Source organism: Microtus ochrogaster, chromosome 18 (assembly GCF_000317375.1).
Source record: "Microtus ochrogaster isolate Prairie Vole_2 chromosome 18, MicOch1.0, whole genome shotgun sequence".
Classification (NCBI taxonomy): Eukaryota; Metazoa; Chordata; class Mammalia; order Rodentia; family Cricetidae; genus Microtus; species Microtus ochrogaster.
The window spans coordinates 26,357,433-26,376,514 of NC_022020.1; the positions used below are offsets into that span (position 1 = coordinate 26,357,433).

Below are 19,082 nucleotides of genomic sequence, written 5' to 3' on the forward strand. Positions count from 1 at the left end.
TGGTTGTGAGCCACCATGTGGTTGCTGGGAATTGAACTCAGGACCTTTGGAAGAGCAGGCAATGCTCTTAACCACTGAGCCATCTCTCCAGCCCAGGAGCTGCTCTTATTAAGGGAAAGTATTAGGGCTTATTGCTCAGAAGCATAATTTGCTGTTTGCTCCTCTTTTATTTTAGTGACTTCATAGTACAAATAAAGGGGCTGAGCCCAGAAAGGGGCCATGATCATCCTTGAGACACAGTCTCAGGTCTCAGTCCAGTGCTCCTTCCATGGTACCATACTGGATTCCAGAGTCATCCATCAAGGGCAGAAGAAGCCCCCGTGGTGTCTGCCATGGTGAGCGCCTGGCTTCTCCTCTGGTTACCTACCTCCTCAGCTGCTGGCCTAGGGTCATGTGAGGGGCTGGCTGGAGGGTGGGTTGGTAGTGCAGGGAGTTTGGGTGGGTAAACTGGGTGCCTGTGTTGGAAGGCTAGTCAGGCTGGGGGTTTGGGAACTGATGGGCTGAGAAGGACTTTCTGGACATGTAGCAGGCTCTCCCTTCCTCAGGATGAGGTTGTTAAGCTCCTGAAGCAGCTGTTCCTCCAGGGATCCCCGTGCCTGAGGACTGCTCTTTGAATGGGGGCCTGGAGAAGAGTCAGGTACCCTCTCCTCCTGGCCCAACATGTTTGCTTTGGAGAGGGGGGTTTGATCAAAGGACCTGTGGCTGGCAAGGGGCGACTCTGCCTTGGCTGTCCACTCCCATGTGGAAGAGAAGGCGGTCGTGTCCTTGGTAAGCTCAGGGAAGGCCCCGACCTCCTCATATACTGGCTCTTCATACACAGGCTCCTCCAGCTCATCTTGTTCCTCCACAGACCCCTGGGGTGACTTCATTGGCTGTATGGGAATGGGACAGCCGAGGATGGGCACAGTGTTAGAGTTACGGTATTATTAATCCTTGATCAAGTTCTTCCTTGAGTCAGACACTACAAAATACTTGACATATATGATGTCACAACAACCCCATGCAAGTGGGTCAAACTGCAAGACAGTGACATGCAGAGGGGTTAAGTTGCCCTGAATCACATAGTAAGGAAATAGTAGTTGGTGAGGCTTCAATCCAGATCTATCTGGCTCCAGAATGCATTTGCTTAAACCCTCTTTCTTCTGTTTCTCAGATTTGTAGTTACTTTCTCCTTCCCTCATTGTATCACCCCTCACTGTCTTCCTCTGTTACTGACAGCCTGCCTCAGAACAGACACGTAGTGCACCAGGGCGTAGTCAGCATGGAACACACACAGGGATAGACACAAAGCCAGAGCAAGCACAATACTCACAAAGAACATGGATAAGGTCCTCCGGTTGTGTAGCCGCCGCTGGACACAGGTGGAGTGGGGAAGAGGGGAGGGAGAGACAGAGTTTTACAAAGTAAGACAACAGGAGACGGAGGCAGGAAGTGAGGGCACAAAGAATGTGGACAAGAGGGTGGTGGCGAGTGGGTGGGCATCTGGCACGCAGGCACGCTGTCTCCTCCTGCAGCATGACAAAGGTAACGGCAGGGATCAGCTGTTTAGGACATGCTGGGGGTAGGGGCTCACCAGGGTCTGGTTGGCAGACAGAAGAGTGGCTCCACTGTCATCTCCTCGGATGGGCAGCAAGGGCATAGTGCCAAACTTCTGACGAGCAAGGTCAGAGGAGGAACGACGACGTAAAACCACCGACTGCTGGTCATCGTGCTGAGGAGACAGTGAGGTGTTGGCACTAGTGGACCTGGGAGGCACTGGGGGATATGGCTGATCCCCAACGGCACCAGAAGCCCAGCCTTCGGCCTCTTCCTTCTCCTCACCTGAGCTTTAAGAATGCTTGTGGTCCAGTCCCACATCTCGTCCTCATCAGTGCAGGACAGACAGCTGTGGATGAACAGAGGGCATCAGGAAGCAGAAAGAGTCGTAGCACTAAGCATGAAGGAATGGAGAAGGGGACAGTAGAGGAAAGAGGACAGGGCAGGGCTGGGGAAGAGATCTCAGTTCGTATAACGTGTTTGCCATGCAAGTCTAGGGACTAGATTTGGATTCCCAGCACCATGTCAAAAAGGAGCAGTTAGAGAGAGGGCTCAGTGGTTAAGAGCTCCTGTTGCTCCTCCAGAGGACCTGGGTTCAACTCGAAGCACCCGTGTGGTGGCTCATAACCACCTGTAACCCTAGTTTCAGGGGTCTGACCTCTGGGGACCCCAGACATGCACATGGTACACAGATATAAATTCAGGCAAAATGACCCATACATATAAATCTTCTTGATTAAAAAGAAAAGAAAAGCTGGTGCTGGGATGGTGGCTAGTGCCTATCATCCCAGAGCTGGGGAGGTGGAGACAGGCAGCTCTCTGAGGCTCCCAGCCTAGCCTAACTGGCAAGCCCCAGGTCCTCGTGAATGACACCTGAAGTTTACCTCTGATCTCCGCACACATGAACACATACACGCAGGCACACGCATGCACACGGACGGGAAGCAGGGCGGAGCCAGAGAAGAAGCTAGCAAGTTAGGAGGTACTCACAGGTGTACCTTATCCAGTATCAATGTGAAGCCCCACCTGAAAGGCAAAGGGATCAGTGAAAGAATAACCAAAAGGCAGGGAGGTAATGGCAGGAAAGCTCTAAGTCAGGGCTAGGGAGGAACACTCACGGTGTTGGAGGTTTTAACTTCTTGCGGATTCCCAGGTAGACCTTGGCACCTTCCAGAGACCACTCCCGTTCTGGTTTAGAGCTCTGAGAACATGAACAGAGGCGTTAAGATCGAGAGGTACAAGAACACGGTGGTTAGGAAGATCAATAAGCCATGGGTGCAGTGGAACATGCGATCGTGGAGTCTGAAAGGGCAGCATTAGAGAAGCAATGAGATTGGCGAGGATATGAGCTATGGAGTCAGGGGCTGGTACCATTACAGCCCCTGCTGCCTAACCAGCCAACATTGCACCCCTCTCTCCCTGCGGTGTCACCTTCTTCTCCTTGAGCAGCAGCAGGCAGCGGCCACGCAACAAAAAGAACCTCTCCTGGAAGCGGCTTCCCAGCAAGCGAGGTGGCTCCTCACGACACCGTAGCAGGCCCACCCGTGGGCTCTCCCGCCGGACTCCTGGGCACAGAAGAGCAATGCCGGGTGGAGGCTACTGGGAGAGAGGTCTGAGGAGTGCTGGGCTGGGGGAGGAGGCTCACCTGTGAAAAGGCAGCCAGCGTGTGCCATGGAGACTTTTCTCAGGAGCAGAGAGGCTGAGCAGGGCTCTGGAAGCTGGCACCATTGCAGGGCCTGCTCTAGGACCTTTTCTTTGGGGTGCAGTGGCCTCTCTGGAGGGAAATGTTGACCAAAGCAGGTAGTAATCAGAAAAGCTAGCCAAAGACTGGAGCCCCCACCTCATCTCCTCATCCACCTATCTAATCACAGACATTTATTTTAACCCTGATGCTATGCCAGGTATGCTGTCCCTGGGATACAGTGGGGAGATCGATACATATGGCCGGCTTTCTTGAAGCTACAGCCTAATGAAGGAGCCAACAGTAAACCGGTAATCAAGCAAAATAGAGACAAGCAATAATTTAAAAAAAAAAAGGATCTATTTTTAATTTGTGTGTGTGTGTGTTTTCCTGGAAGCTAGAGTTACAGGCAGTTGTAAGCTACCCAGTGTAGGTACTTGGAACAAACTTCTGGTCCTCTGTGGCACTTTCAATCACTGAACCATTTCTCCAGCCCCCAATAATCACTTTTAAATAAACAATATTTAAGAGACACACAGAGAACAAAGGGACAAAGGGGAAAGCGGGTGAGCAGTGAGGTAGGCTAGGCAGGCAAAGCCTGTTAGAAGTTGCATTTTTAGACAAGGCTCACCAACCTATTAAAAGATTAAGCAAAGTAAACTACATAAGATCATGGATGATATTTTTCATTTATTTGTTTGATTTGGGGTTTGGGACGTTTCTTTACTTTGAAATAATGCCTCGCTATGTAGCCCTGTCTGGCCTGGAAGCCAGAACAGACTGTCCTCCACATGTCCCTACCTCCCTACTTCTAGGGTTACAGGTGTGCACCACCACAGCTTCAGGTCAGATCTTATAGGAGCAAACATAAGAACAAATGCCATGCGTCAAGAAAGTCTTCTCGGAGGAACTAAACAGTCAGTGTGGCCTGAATAGGGATACACGGGACTCAGTGGTGCACACCTGCCTTCCATCCTCAAACACCTATGTGCAGTCCTCAGCACGGTGGAGAGAGGGTACCCATGCTCTGGCAAAGAGACAGAGGAGATAGAGGATGGCTGATGTGGGATGGTCTCTTAGAAATAACCAGCAGCCATGCATTCAAGGGTTCACAGGCCATAAAGACTTTGAGTTTTATCACAAATTCATTAGGAACCCATCAGAAGGTTTTAACCATAGGAATCGTGTGATCTGGTTTATACTTGAAATGTTCATTTGACTACTCTTCAGAAAACAGATTGTAGAGAGGCAAAAGCGGAACATTGTCCAGCCCTCCCCAGTCTGGAGCCATGCAGTTCAGTGGTTCCTACTGGGAGACAGACAGATAATGGTGACTCTGGCTAGGGTGGAAACAATAGGATGGAGAAAAATGAATGCAATCAGCAGGACTAATTAATTGCTGCATTGAGTATGAAGATGAAGAGGGGTGGGCATAGAACTCTTAGACTTCTGGACCTGAGAGCTGAGTGAACTGTGCTACTATTTGCTGAAAAAGAAAAGCCAGAGAACAGTTTGGGCTTTATATTGAGGAGGGGCCTAGCAAGGGAGGAAATGACAGTACTGAAATGCCTGTGGGATTGGCAGTGTCACTAAGCAACTGCATATGTAAGTCTATAGTACAGAGGAGAGATCTGAACCGGAGATAAAAATGTGGGCTGTCAGCCAGGCATGCTAGGGTATACCTGTCATCCCAGCACTTGGTAGAAAGAAGCAGGAGAATTTCCATAAGATCAAGGCCAACTTCAGCTACATAGTGAGTTTCCAGCTCACTGAAATTAATTTGAGTGTCAGTTAATGGTATTTAAAGCCATGGGGAAGAATGTAAGTAGAAAAGAAAAAAAAAAAGGCCCAGTATTGACTTCTGGCTCTTCTAACACTTCAATCAGGGCAAAGGAGGAAAAGGAGCCTCCTTTGAGATAGAGGGGAAACCTTTGCTGAAGCTAAGAGAAGACTGAGAAAAGGAATCCATCCACCACGGGAGCACCTTCTCACGTGGATGAGTTGACTTAGTAAAATGGCCATGACATCTGGCAACAGGGAAGTCACTGATGACCTTGGTCATGTGTCCACACACACAAATGTGTGATCGTGCTCACCGAGCTCTCCGTGCTCAAGAATTTCAAATGTCACCCACAAGTCTGTCCCTGATGTTGTCCCTCGCATCTCCAGCACCTGGTTAGTCAGCTCCTCGGCAGTCAGCGTTGGGGACACCTAACATACCCACAAAAGAAACCATGTTGATTAGACCACTGCACCCGCCCTTCTCCCCTTCCCCTCCAGTCCCTAAAGACTGACCTTTAGGGTGACGCAATTGTCCGGGAGCTGCTGTTCTATATAAACTTCCATGATGAGATCTCCAGCTTGGGACAACTGAGGGGAGATAGAGGAGGACACAGAGGTTACAAAAATACAGGATGGCCGGGCGATGGTGGCGCACGCCTTTAATCCCAGCACTAGGGAGGCAGAGGCAGGTGGATCTCTGTGAGTTCGAGACCAGCCTGGTCTACAGAGCTAGTTCCAGGACAGGCTCCAAAGCCACAGAGAAACCCTGTCTCGAAAAACAAAAAAAAAAAAAAAAAAAAAAAATACAGGATGGAAGAATGCTTCCTTTGTAGCTCCTCCAACAAAGGTCTCCTTCCAGCCCTCATTCCCAGCATGCCTTGGGCCTTTGACTTGAGCTCCAGACCTGGGAGACTGCAGGTTTAGCCTCATGTGATGCCACCTCAGACAGTATGATGCAGTGGCTTCAAGGAGAGGTTTGCAGTCAAGACCACTTGTCCCTTCTCTGCCACTCACCTACTATGACCCAAAGAAGTGACTCAAGAGTCTCAATTCTTTATTTGAAAAAAAAAAATGGAGTTGTGTGGTGCTAAAATGAGATTAGAGATTCCTGGAACATAGGATGTCCTCAACAGTACTTGTTATTGTATTTTAAACAATATTCTTCCTGCCCCACCCCATATCCCCCAAGGACTCATGCTGGCCTTGAACTCCGAGACAGGTTTCACGTAGGTCCAGCCTGACACTGCTTGTTAAGTAGCTGAGGATGACCTTAAACTTTTGATCTTCCTGCTTCTACCTTCTAAGTGCTGGGATTGCAGCCATGTGCCACCAACATGCTTGGTTTTGTGTGTGGTGCTATGCGGATCCAACTGAGGGATTCATGCATCCTAGGCAAGTATATAATCTGAGCTGCATTCCCATCCCTGACCTGCAGAGGTCTCTGTGGCTGAACTCTTGATCCACCTACCTCCACAACCCAAGTGCTAGGATTACAGGCATGGGCTACTAAACTTGGCTTTCCTGAGATCTCCTACACTTAGAAGTAGGGTGCTGGGGATGTATTTCAGTGAGAGACTGCTTGCCTAGGCTCTGTGAGGCCCTTGTTTTAGTACTCAGTACCACAGAGAAAGTGAAATACTGAAGAATCCTCATAGTAGAATAGAAGACCAAATACACTACCCAAAGCAGTTCGTTCTGGGGATTCCCCATCTACCAAAGAGCCAAGAGTCAATGTGCAGGAAGACAGGCTGAAAGGAAGCTTTGCGGGCAGAAGGCTCGGTTCCTGTGGTGATGTCGCCCCTCCTGCCCCACTGAGCAGTCTAAGGCAGGGCAAGTTACCTGCACATCCTTCCACGTGGTGATGAGACTGACCTCCAAGTCGATCTGAGCTGCCTGGTCAGAGTCAATCTGCAAAAGGGCCAAAGTTATTTCCGGGGCTGCTAAGAAAGGAGGGAAGCGGGGCACATAACGAGGTCAAAGGTGAACTGGAGAAGAAGGTCAGAGGCCTGAAGAGCCAGGAATCAATGATGAGAGGACGTTGGGGGTTGAAGTAGTGGGAGAAGGAAGCCCAGGACTCTGGGAGGGGGGTGCTAATGCAGGGGTAGGTGAGGGCTTTTGGGATGAGGGTCCAGACACTGAGTCCACAGGGGTGAGGTGGAGGGGTTGTACGGCAGGGTTAGGAAAGCCTTACGTCAAAGACAGAGATGTAGCCGTCGATGAGCTCCTGCAGGACCCGCACCTCATGCTCCCCCCGCCCATCCGTCTGGAACACACTAGGTGCAAACAGGAGGGCCAGGTTTCGCGTGCACATCTGGTTTAGAGCAGCACACTTCTGCACCCTGCAGAGAGAGAGAGAGAGAGAGAGAGAGAGAGAGAGAGAGAGAGAGAGAGAATATCTGGGTCCTGAGTCCAGTCCATGCTCACCACTTCACCAACACATTAGTTAATTGGGCAGGCACTTACTACCCCTCTACTGTATGCTAGGGTCTAGGCTAAGTCAGTGAACAAGACAGCATTGACCTCAAGGAGCTTTGACTATCTCAGGAACCCAGTTAAGGTACAGGTGGTCATTACTAGAGCAAGTATCACAGTTTTTATGTAAAGGGCGAGAATAAACATTTCAGGCCCTAAGACCATATACTCTCTGTTGTAACTTCTCAGCTCAGCTGCCACCTTGCTTCCCACCATGATGATAATGGACTAAACCTCTGAAACTGCAAGCAAGCCACCACAATTAAGTGTTTTCCTTTATAAGAGTTGCTGCGGTTATGCTGCCTTTTCACAGCCATAGAAACCCTGACTTAGACACCAACCTAAAGTCACATTGCTAGAATGGAAGACCTGATTAAAACCTAAGTCTCTATAGTCCCTAAATCCATTCTCTGAACCTTGAGCTGTCACCCTCACGTAACAGCTATTCGTGAAATTGACGAATGAATGAGATCGTGGCATCGGTTTAAAGTGTGAAGGATCAGGAAAGGAAGTTGAGAAGGCCCGACCATACTGACCGATAGAGATGCCCAATGAGGGTAGCCAGTGTTCGGCGGTTGACTCGAGGCAGGCAGCCAATCACTTCCTTGTATTTCTCCAGGCGCTGATTCTTCTGAGGAAGCTCTAGGGATAGAGAAGAGGAGAGCTGGAGAGGAACCAGGAAGAGAAGGAGGCTGAGAGCAGAGACTTTCTGAGAAACAAACCCAGCATGGATCTCTCTCTCTCTCTCTGCCTCCTTCTTCACTGTGACATTTTCTGTCAACTTGACACAAAGCTAGAGTCACCAGGGAAGAGTGAGCCTCAACTGACAAGATGTCTCCAGCAGACTGGCCTGTGGGCATGTCTGTGGAAGCATTTTCCTGATTAATGATTGATGCAGGAGGGCCAAGTGCACTATGGGTAGTGCCATCCCTGGACAGGTGTAAGAAAAAAAGGCTGAGCAAGCCATCAGGAGCAGGCCAGTAAGCAGTTTTCTGCCGTGATTCCCGCTTGACTTTCTGCCCTAGCTTTTCTCAGAGATGGATTGTGATGTGGAAATGTTAAGACAAATAAATCCTTTCCTCCCCATGTTGCTTTTCATCGTGATGTTCATCACATTAGTAGAAAGCATACTAGGACTTGCCCCAAGCCAAGATCAGCCAGGGTGGGGAATGTTGAGGAGGGGGCTCATGCACCAGTTCCACACGAGAGCTTTGTGGATGCTGACAGAAGAAAATGGAGATCCCAGTGGAGTCTCAGAAGTACCTGCAGCCTCCCTCCAACGAGGCAGCAACCTAGCACAGGTCACGGGGTCATCAAGCTCTCGAAAGAAGCGTTTGAGCGTGTCAGTAACGTCTTCTACAAAGTGTTCCCGTGGTCTGAGCTTCACTGACCGGGCGTCCCGCCTAAATTCAGCCAAGAGTTTCAGGCTGCGGGCCCGAGCACCCCCTTTCCGATAGACACCTTCCAGCCGAAGCCCTGAAAACAACCAATAGCCCCTGTTCAATATTGCGTGAAGACAGAACACCGCCCACCCAGCAGCCCCTTGATGATCAACCCCATGCTATGTGGCTGCTTGGTCTCAGCAAGTCTTGGTTCTCAACTCCCTGCTGGAAAGTCCTTTCTTGACCTCACCGGCATGCATGGCATAACCATCAGGCTATAGCTCCCACTTTTATTTTTATGAAATACTCTCTGAAATTACAATATGGTTGACTGCACTGTCCATATCCTCTAAAATTGCGCATTCACCTGATCAACAAAATTTATCTGTAACCCTAACATCAGTAAGTCATTGTTTAGTATCCATGGGGGATTGGATTCAGGGGTCCTCCCATAAATGACCAACTCTATGATGCTTAAGTTTCTTATATGAAGTGGTGCATTTACACCTAACTATAGTGATATTTCATTTGTGATTAAACGTGTGTGCCACCACTGCCTGGTCAGTAAGGCTGACCAGTCAGTGTGACTGTTTTATTCTCTGATCTTCAGGCAAGCTTTATTTATTAAAATACAAATGAAATGAAATATCACTACACATAACCCTATGTAAATCATCTCTGGATTGCTTATAATACCTAATATGATGTAAAGAATGACCAATATATATAGTCACTACAACTGTTTTCAAATTTTCTGTGTTTAGTTGGCTGAGTATACAGATATAGAAACTGTGGCTACAGAGAGCCTGTGCACTTCTGGTTAACTTGTAACATAGACAGAGTAAAGAAAAGGTCAGCTCTTTCTCCCACACACATGCTCCTAGCTAAGGTCTCAGGTTATTAATAAATATCCTTTTTTTTTCTTTTTGAGGAACTAGGGATGGAAACTAGGGCCTCACACATACTCTGTGGCCCCAGCCACATCCCTTTTATGAAATATTTAGTCATGTGTTCCTTTTCTTTCTGCTGGTGATTTTGCTGGTGAAAATGCCCTTTCAAGAGTATGTAGATTTTTGCATGAGGTAATGTTCTGGTGAAAACGCCCTTTCAAGAGTATGTAGATTTTTGCATGAGGTAATGTTCTGGTGAAAACGCCCTTTCAAGAGTATGTAGATTTTTGCATGAGGTAGTGTTGCATGAGGACCCTGTGATGTGGTTTACAGGGAACATTAAATAAGTTTCATTCAGGTCTGTTTGTGCTGATGTTGAGCTTGAACTGAGTGTCATTGAATCAAACCATATATACTAAATAAACTGCCTTTACACAACAAAACATGCCGAACAAGTTTGTTTGATGTTTTTGTTTGTTTTTTTGTGAACTGGTCGGTAAAAACCTTGTGACCAGAAGTTCCGAGAACTCTCATCCTGCCTCTCCCCTGGACTGATATCCAGTATTCAAGTAATTAAGTGTTTGCAGTGGCTCTGTAGAACATAACTCCTGCAAATAGCGAGAGCTGATGATGTTTGTTTTCTTAATACCCATCTTTCCCAGTAGCCTGTGAGCCTCGCAGGGCCTTCCCTGTTCCCCCAGCCTCCTCGCCGACAGCCCTGTGGTAGCACCTGAACCAACAGCTGTCAAATGAGTACTGCCATGCAGAGACCTTGGAGGGGAAGGTGTGTCCATCTCAGGCCTTCTCTTGAGGCCTCAGACTGAATACTAGGGAAGCTAAAAGAGGAGCGAGGAGCTGGTGAGTGTAAGATCACTGGATGAGGTTACCGCCAAAGTGGGGAGAATGTCATTAGCCACTATTTATCCACTGCCCATGACTGGTAAAATACAACTCTTTGTATGGTCATAAAGGTGTCTTTCTTTTTTCCTTCAATACTAGGATGAAACCCAGAGTTTCTGGGTTCTTATCCATGCCAGGATAAGAACCTTATCCATAATCAATACCTTCAGCCCTTTTTGTATTTTGAGATGAGCTCCCACTAAGTTGCTTATGCTGCCCTTGAACTTGTTTCATAACCTAATGCCTTGAACTTGGACTCCTTCTACCTCAAATTACTGAATAGTTGCAGTAGGCCCATTTGTTTCCTTTGTTTCCTTGGCTGGTTTTGATGCTGGGGATAGAACCCAGATTCTGTAACCACCTTGGTGTCCTAAGAATTTTTCTTTTTCAATATTCAGCCTCCTAAAAAATGTTTATACAGGATGTAGATTCATTAGGCCAGACTCCACAAAGACCAAGAATCCTGGACATTCTCTCTTCCATAGAGCTATTCTGTTCAGACCTTCGGGGATCTTGTCCTGCCCAGTTTAGCCCTTGCCTCATTGACGCCTCCTCTCAGTCCACCACCTCTCTGAATCCTCACATTTCTTGTGTCCCTCTCGCCCTCTGTACCAGTGTCACCTCTGAGCAGGGACATCCTGCTGGGCCCTGCACTCTTGGTTTGACAAGCACCATCTCATTGTCACAGTAGACTGGAAAATGGGGACTGATGGTTCCATTTAATAGATGAGGGAACTAAGGCTCAGAGAATCACATGGCCAGCTGGCGTTGCGTTCCAGGTAACACATACACACGCACGCACGCACGCACGCGCACACACACGCACACCGGCCTTCTCCAACCCCTCCCCACTGGCTCATTGTCAGTCGGCGCCCACTCACCATGCTGTGTGACGAAACTGATGCAAGCGTCTACAATGATCGGGATGTCGCCCCGGCTCATCTGCTGCTCCTGCAGCCCTGTGCCACCCCCTCCAGCTGCACTCCCAATAGCTGTGTTCCACGCTGCAAAGTCTAGCCGGCCTTCCCCCTGCAAATACAGGGTCCTGAGACCCGAGAAACCTGAGTTAGAGCCTGCTCCAGAGATCAGACAGGAGCTGAGGAACACAAGGAGCCGACTTCCCAGAGCTACCAGCAGGGGGCAACCACACCAAGCCTAGATAGTTCCCTAAACAGGGGAAGCAACTTTGAGGAAGCAGGAAGGAAGGGGTGGGAGGAAGCTGGGTTCAAAGGATCACAGATAAGTAGAACATTACCTTCCTGTCTCTACCAGGACCAAGTGCTCCTTTTTGTCTGGAGTTTCAGCTGCAGAGACCACACCTAAAGAAGAATCCTTGAACATTATCATCATAGTGAAGACTCATAGGTATGTAGGTGCCAGGTTAGCAGCTTTACAAACAATGCTCCACGGGTAAACTACACACTAGTACACCCATGTGATATACGAGTGCTCAGAGGTTAAATAATATGCTAAAAGGGGCAAAGCTGAGTTAAGACTCAGCTCTGTTGTTCCCAGAGTCCTACTGTATTATTCTAGCGTGTTCCTCTTCCAGAAGGCAACAGTGAAGACACACACATAGTCCCTCGTCCTGGTCCCCAACCAGCAAATAATATTTGAGTACTTAGACGTTGCTTCCTGCCAGGTTCTGTGATAAAAGTGTTTAAGTATTTCCTTATTTGAACCTCATTCTAGTCCTTGGAGGAAGGTCTTATGTTGTCCATTTTAAGATTAAAAACCCAAGGCATGGAAAAGTTGAGTAACTCTTCCAAGGACACAAGCTTGGAACTCATGGGAATGGGGCCCAAAGCTAGGTAGTCTGACTTCAGACCCTAGATCTGCTATTACATTCTGTTCTTTCCCATAAGGATTCCCAAATAAAAAAGGTTCTGTCTCGCTGTTGCCCATGGCCACCCTTGCGCCCTGTCCACACCCCTGCTCACTGATCTCCTGTAGACGCCGTAAATGCACCATGTCCTCAGGGGCTGGAGGACCAGGGCCTGGCGCTGGACACAGGAAGAGGTGGTCACCACGAAGGAGGCCGAACCCTGACAGCCAGAGACCAGGAGCCGGGCCTGCGTGGGAGGGGGACCGTAGAGACAGGCGTCCCATCCGCAGCAACCCAGCACCCAGCAGCTGGTGACAGCTGAGCGGAGAGAACCACTGTGGAGGTAGAAGTGGACACGGGTGGGAAGGGAAAGAAGGGAAAAGACAAGGGTCCAGGGAGAGGAACAGACAGGGAAGAAACTCATTCAGTTTACTCCAGCATAGGGAGACCCTGTGTGGCTGTCTTCCCCCCCCCTTCTTTTTTTTTTTCCAGTTTTTTGGACAGTGTTCCTCTACGTAACCCTGGCTGTCCTGCAACTTGCTCTGTAGACCAGGCTAGCCTGAACTCACAGAGATCTGCCTGCCTCTGCCTCCTTAGTGCTGGGATTAAAGGCATGCGCCACCACCGCCCGGCCTGGTTTTGTTTTTTAAGAGCTCCAATCTGTCACTGATAGTTTTCATCAAAAACAGTAAAAATTAACTGCTAGAAAATTAAAATGAAGAAGCAAAGACGGGCTGGAGAGATGGCTCAGTGGTTTATAACACTTGTTTACTCTTGCAGAAGACTGAGTTTCGATTCCTAGCACCCACATGGTGGCTCACAGCCATCCTCAACTCCAGCTCCAGGGGATCTGATGCCCTATTCTGACCTCTGTGGGCACAGAGCATGCACACTGTATACATACATAGTACAGGTCAAACATTCATATATATATACACACACACATACACACACGTACACACACACATACAGGCCACACATTCATATAATATACATTTATATATATAAACATAAAAAATACTAAAAAAAAGAAAGAAGAACAAATTCTTTACTTGTATAATTAGATTCAACAAATAAAATCATTCTGACAAACTGTTATGAAAGATTCAAAATGCTTCCTCTCGAGCTCTGTGCATACCCTATCATGGATAGAACAAACAGTCAGGAGACCACAGCAGGGTAAGCGGGGTGTCAGTTGTGGCAGAGATGATACAGGGAGGCCAGAGGGATGGCTCCTGACCTCTGGACATGGGAGGTCGCTAATGACATTCAGGGGAGCAGCTTTGGAGAGTCTAGGCAGAGGAAGGCAGCCACAAGGGGTTAAGGAGGAACTGCGGGCTGCACACAACTTTCTGAGAAGTTGTCAGGAGGGAAGGAAGATACCAGGGTGAAAAGTTGAAGGTGAACAGAACTCAGGGAAAAAGCCGTTTTAGGATGGGAGCAATTGTCGTCATCATCAGCGTCACCACCACCGTTCTTTCAACGCCCACAGAGAGAGGGCTTACTGTGTGTGGGCTTCACATGTCACTTAACCCTCACCCCTAGGGGGTGAACCTTTACACCCACCCTGCAGACATGGAAGAGCTCCTGGGGCTAAGCTGTAGGACTCAGATCTCAGGGTGTCTGGCTCTGAGCCTAAACTTTTTACTTCCAGGAAAGGAGGCTCAAATACAGAGACCGACTTGTCGAGGTATGGAGGAAGTAAGATTTATGAAAGTACTTATAGCTGGCCATGATGGCGCATGCCTAATATCCCAGTGCTCGGGAGGCAGAAGCAGGAGGATTGCTTAAAGTCTAAGGCCAGTCCTACATAGCAAGATCCTGTTTCATTGAAGGGGGAAAAAGGAGCTTTTGCCTATTGGAAAACCAGAGGGCAGGAAGATGGCAGCAAGGCTAAAATTCCTTGAATTTTAGTGCCCTGCCTCCTAGCTCTGTGACCTTAACCGAATGAATTCCTTACCTCTAAGACTGTGTTTCCTTTCATAAAATAGATCATCAAAAATACCTCTAAAGGTTGTTGTAAAAATTAAATGAGACATTGAGTGAGCACTTCTTAAAACACAGGGACTGGCACAGAATAAGTACTCAGCCAGCTTTGCCTGTTAGAAGAGAACAGGGTGGGAGTGGGTGGGGATGGGGACATTGTGAGCTGCTGGAGAGGGGTCTTGTCTCCTCACCTTGCCCACTGCGGTGATCCAAGCCTCCAGACTGTCTGCTCCGTCTGTGGCAAAATGCTGGATTCTTCCCCCAGTGAGGATGAGTTCGAAGGAAAATGGAAACCTGAAGGACAGATGATGTCAGGAGGACAACAGGGGGTAATGAGGGCGCTGCCAGGTTGGGTACTGGTAAGAGCGGGATGGAGAGGGCAGTGTCACCTGTCAAGGTCACCTGGATCAGCAGGTGGGGGGCTTACACCCAGACATACAACATCCTGGGGCTGGAGAAGGCTGAGGGGTTCAGGGCTGCTCTCTGATGCAAACATTTCCAGGGCAGCTCCCAGCACACACCACAAGCGGGGCGGAGCTAAGTGGAAGAGAGATAGAGGAGCTGTCACCAGCCCCGCGTCACAGTCCCCATTCCCCCATTCCCACATACTTATTTTACGTCAAGCCTTCTTCCTATGGCTGATACTACGAAATCGTCACAGTCATTCTAGCAAGTGGGTTTGTATTTAAACATTGCCCTGCAGATGGGAAAACTGAGGCTTGCCGTCGTGCAGCATGCCTGAGTCACACAAGGAGGAGGGAGCAGAGTGGACATTTGACCCAGATAGTCTGCCGTCAGAGCAGAATCTCTTGACTGTCATCTAGTGCTGTGACCTGACCGACCTCCAGCATCCCAGTCCACTCCAGGGCACTTTCCTATCCCAGCTCTGTCCTTCCGTCTCTCTGCAACACATTAGCCCGAACCTGTCTCCTCCCATCCCCTGGCTCCTGCTTGCTCACCATCCCGGCCCCTGCGGAGAGGTGGAGCTCCAGCCTTGTTGCTGACAGGACCGCAGTATAGGAAGCCTCTGTAAGAGGCGGGCACTACCACTTCGTTGTATACTCCAGGGGAGGAGTCTGCCAGGGGAAGAAGGGATCAGGTGAGGACAGTGCAGGGATGGCAGGACTTCCACTGGAAAATGCATCCAGTGGGACCAGACCATGGGACCCAGTTCCACCAACAGCATGAAGTGTAGCCCAGTGGGACTGAGTGCCTCACTACCCAGAGTGCCACAGGAGGAAAGATCAGAGACAGGCCTCTAGCCTAGTGTTCACCTACTTCTCGCCCCACCAGCCACCCAACCAGGCAGGCGGTTCTAGGTGGGCACACCAGAGCACGGCCATCTTTAAGTGTCCTGACATATCCAGTCTGATAAGTGGAAGCCAAAAATCATTAAACCAGCTACTTATTCCAGCAATAAGAACGTCCCCAGGAAGCTGAGACCTGCCTGGCAGGTTGATGCTGTCAAGATGGTAGGGTACTAACACCTGGGAACATTCTGTTCTAGGCAGTGACCTCAGGGTCTTATCGCTCATCCCTTGACCTCGGGAAGTCTGAGAGCTTAGGAAACTGCCAAGCCTGCCATTGCGATAGATAGGAGAATGAGGTAATGGGCCCCTCCTGAAAGAAACGAGTCACAGGTTGGGTGTGGGAACTCCTAGGGAGATAGGGAGTTACTTGAGAGGATGACCTGATGGTAGAAGACTAAGCAAGCTGCCATTGAGGACTGAAGGGGACCAGGGCTCCTCTCCCTCGGTGGCTTCTACGCAGAGGAGCTGGGTCATGTTCTTTAGCAGGTTGGGTCCCACCATAGCTGCACACAGTGCCTACAGGGAAGGAAGGATCTCTCTCAGCCTCCTCCACAACCCAAGAGCTCCTCCAGTTTATCACCAAAAGCAGCCATTACCAACCACCCAGGTCTAGGCATTCCAATACAGACTGCACCCCATCCCCCATGAACACCGACCTGTCCCTCCTACCTGTAGTAGCTGGCTATGATCCGGATGCTGAGGATGGGGCTTCCGGAAGAGACCCAGCTTGTACTTGCGGGAGATAAACTCTCCCCGAGGGCCAGGGGCTGAATCTGGATGCAGCCCTTCACCTGGGGGTAGTGCCCCTGCCCAGAAGCTGTTGGCACGATCATTTCCCAGGACAATGAACAACTGCAGAATGACAAGAGGCCAAGATGTGTGACCAGAACTCAAAAGTCTCCCGACAGCCTCATCCCCAAGCTGGACCCCAAGTCTGCTTTTGGATGCTCCTTCTCCATTCCTCACCGCTTCCCTCAGACCCCTCACCTGCACTATCTCATTGCTCCAGACACTCGTGTCCAGCTTCAGGCTCTGCACTTTGGAGATCCCAGAGCCCAGGGCCCGGTGCTGGCCTGAAAGCATGGGAAAGCCGGGTGTCAGAGTGCTCTGAGTCCCGCCCAGGATCCCCCAGCCAGCAGTCCCTCTCCTCCCCCTCCCCGTTTGCACCTCAGGTTCACCTCTCACCTGCACACTGCTTGCAGATGACCACCCCCAGGTTGACGGCAGCCCAATCCGGGCGGGAGGCCCCGCAGTCTGCACAGTGTCGGTTTGCCCGGTTTGACCAGACCTTCTCAGCCACCTCGTAGTCAGACAGGGTCTCGGTTACTGCTTCTTGCAGAGCGGCCGCCCAGCTCTGTCGAGCCCCCCCAGACTCGGCTGTGAAGCTGAGGGGTGGACAGCCAGTCCATGGGCATGGACCTCCCGCCACATCCTATCCCAATGGCCATTTCTACAGGAGCTACTAGAGGCCACTTCTGGGTCAGAACTATTATTCTTACTTAATTTCTGTCAGGGTCTCATCTATCCCAGGTTGGCCTCAAACTTTATATGATTGAAGATGACTCTGAGCTTCTGAACCTCTGGCTCTGAGGACTGGGATCAGAAGCATGTAGTACCATGCCTGATTTATGTCATGCTGGGGATTGAACTTGGGGTTCTTTGCATGCTAGACAAGCAACTGGAACAATTGAGCTATCCCATCTTCCTTTCCTGACATCCTGACCTTGTTCACTGAACTCGTCATCTCTACCCATTGATAACCCCTGGAGGAGGCCTCCAGCCCTCTGCACCTTTGTGATCTCCCTTGAGAAGACCCTAGCCTCGCCTTCCACCAGTCTGGGCCCCACCTGAAGCAACGATGGGGTGTGAGAAGATCAAAGCTTCGACTCTTGGTCTCTCGGACACTGCAGCCTTGCAGTTGAATGAAGCAGATCCCAATGCCCAGAGAGAAGGCCTAGCGGGGTCAGTGGTGCACAACACTGTTAGAGTCCAGAACGGGCAAGCCAGGCTCATCAGCTCCTGCCCAGCTCTCTTTACCTGTTCACTCTTGTACAACGCCAACTCTCCAGGGATCAAGGCAGCAAACACCTTGGCCTTGTGTCCACGCAACTCCAACATGCCGGTGCGGAGGGGTCGTGGTGGGTGAGGGGGACGGGGGTGGCCCAGGAGGCGCTGTTCCTTCAGGCAGGATTGCAGTGTAGAGCACCATAAGTCACGTTGCGCTGGTGGGCCGTGGGGACAGAGAAGCAGGTCAGTGGGATGTGTGTTAGTTAACCTAGCCTCCCTCTTGCCCTAACCCAGTGGGCTCGGACCCTCACCCTCACTCTCTGTGCGAAACACAAAGACTCTCTGGCCGGTAATGACCTGGAATTTGTTGTCCTTGCTGCTTCGGGTCATCTCAATGGCAGTCAGAGGGATCACACCTTTGGGGAAGGGGTCCTACAGAGAAAGCCCAGGAATCCAGGGGGACAAGAACTGAGCTCCGTGCACCGAACTCATGAACTCAGCATTCAATGCACATGGTTACAGCTGCTGAGCCAGCTCCCTCAGATGCTGACAGTGAGCAGCTGCGGCCTTAGGTTTTTCATCCTTCTAGTCCTCAGCCTCCCCGTCTTTCCCTCTCTGGTACCCATGTAGCAGCGCCAGCCCCCTACCTTGTCACTGCCGAAGTACGTCAGACTCCTTCCATTGAACTGCACAAAACGTCTCTGGAACACATAATTTCTGAAGAAGGAAGAGGCCCAGATCACTTAGGTGTTTGGGAATGCGTGCTGTGGGCGATCACTCAGCCTAGAACCTGTCTGTACCCTACCTATCTCTAATCCCTTCTCCTCTCCCTTCCCTTCCAAGCAGCCCTACCCCTGAGGTGAGAGTTTGTCCAGCCAGCCGCTGAGCAGTGGCATGGGACGATCTGCGGTGGAGGAGAAGCTGGCATAGGGTGAAATGAGGTCATCACTGGTCTCTTCTGCATCATGGGTGGGTACTGAAAGGATGGTGTCCCCGGGTAGCTCCAGGCTGGCATAGCCAGCATCTTCCCGTGTCTCCGGATCCTGTCTGCTGAGCATTATGGGTACAAGAGGAACACAAGTCAAACTAGGTGCCCTTGACAATCTCTTGGTAAGTTCCCCACCCCTACCCATAAGCACCTATTGCATGTCTGGCAGGTGCGAGATCTACTTTGTAAAGAAATGGGGTAAAGAAACTAGCAACCCAAAGGGTTGTCATGAAGCTTCATCCTGAGTGTTTTTGGAGGTTTTACTGGGAAATGTCAGTCTCTCTCCTCTGGAAGTAGGAAAGATGTGCAAATGCCATCCTACC

General features: G+C 49.9%; 1 protein-coding gene across 1 annotated transcript in view; it reads right to left on the reverse strand.

Moving 5' to 3' along the window:
- Positions 1–90: 90 nt before the first annotated feature.
- Arap3 (ArfGAP with RhoGAP domain, ankyrin repeat and PH domain 3) overlaps positions 91–19,082 on the reverse strand; it is a 26,120-nt gene continuing 7,128 nt past the window's right edge. Inside the window, exons 5-33 of the mRNA XM_005356015.3 lie at positions 18,624–18,818; positions 18,419–18,488; positions 18,083–18,203; positions 17,802–17,986; positions 17,612–17,718; positions 16,950–17,149; positions 16,752–16,837; positions 16,434–16,616; positions 16,145–16,280; positions 15,414–15,530; positions 14,844–14,991; positions 14,646–14,748; positions 12,584–12,803; positions 11,899–11,962; positions 11,525–11,688; positions 8,735–8,947; positions 8,008–8,113; positions 7,191–7,338; positions 6,839–6,907; positions 5,513–5,587; positions 5,314–5,428; positions 3,182–3,310; positions 2,968–3,101; positions 2,655–2,737; positions 2,527–2,562; positions 1,822–1,885; positions 1,574–1,711; positions 1,313–1,351; positions 91–872 (exon numbers count right to left, since the gene is read on the reverse strand). Coding sequence (XP_005356072.1) covers positions 390–872; positions 1,313–1,351; positions 1,574–1,711; positions 1,822–1,885; positions 2,527–2,562; positions 2,655–2,737; positions 2,968–3,101; positions 3,182–3,310; positions 5,314–5,428; positions 5,513–5,587; positions 6,839–6,907; positions 7,191–7,338; positions 8,008–8,113; positions 8,735–8,947; positions 11,525–11,688; positions 11,899–11,962; positions 12,584–12,803; positions 14,646–14,748; positions 14,844–14,991; positions 15,414–15,530; positions 16,145–16,280; positions 16,434–16,616; positions 16,752–16,837; positions 16,950–17,149; positions 17,612–17,718; positions 17,802–17,986; positions 18,083–18,203; positions 18,419–18,488; positions 18,624–18,818 — 3,931 coding nt within the window. The 3' untranslated portion in view covers positions 91–389. The remainder of the gene's footprint in view (positions 873–1,312; positions 1,352–1,573; positions 1,712–1,821; positions 1,886–2,526; positions 2,563–2,654; positions 2,738–2,967; positions 3,102–3,181; positions 3,311–5,313; positions 5,429–5,512; positions 5,588–6,838; positions 6,908–7,190; positions 7,339–8,007; positions 8,114–8,734; positions 8,948–11,524; positions 11,689–11,898; positions 11,963–12,583; positions 12,804–14,645; positions 14,749–14,843; positions 14,992–15,413; positions 15,531–16,144; positions 16,281–16,433; positions 16,617–16,751; positions 16,838–16,949; positions 17,150–17,611; positions 17,719–17,801; positions 17,987–18,082; positions 18,204–18,418; positions 18,489–18,623; positions 18,819–19,082) is intronic.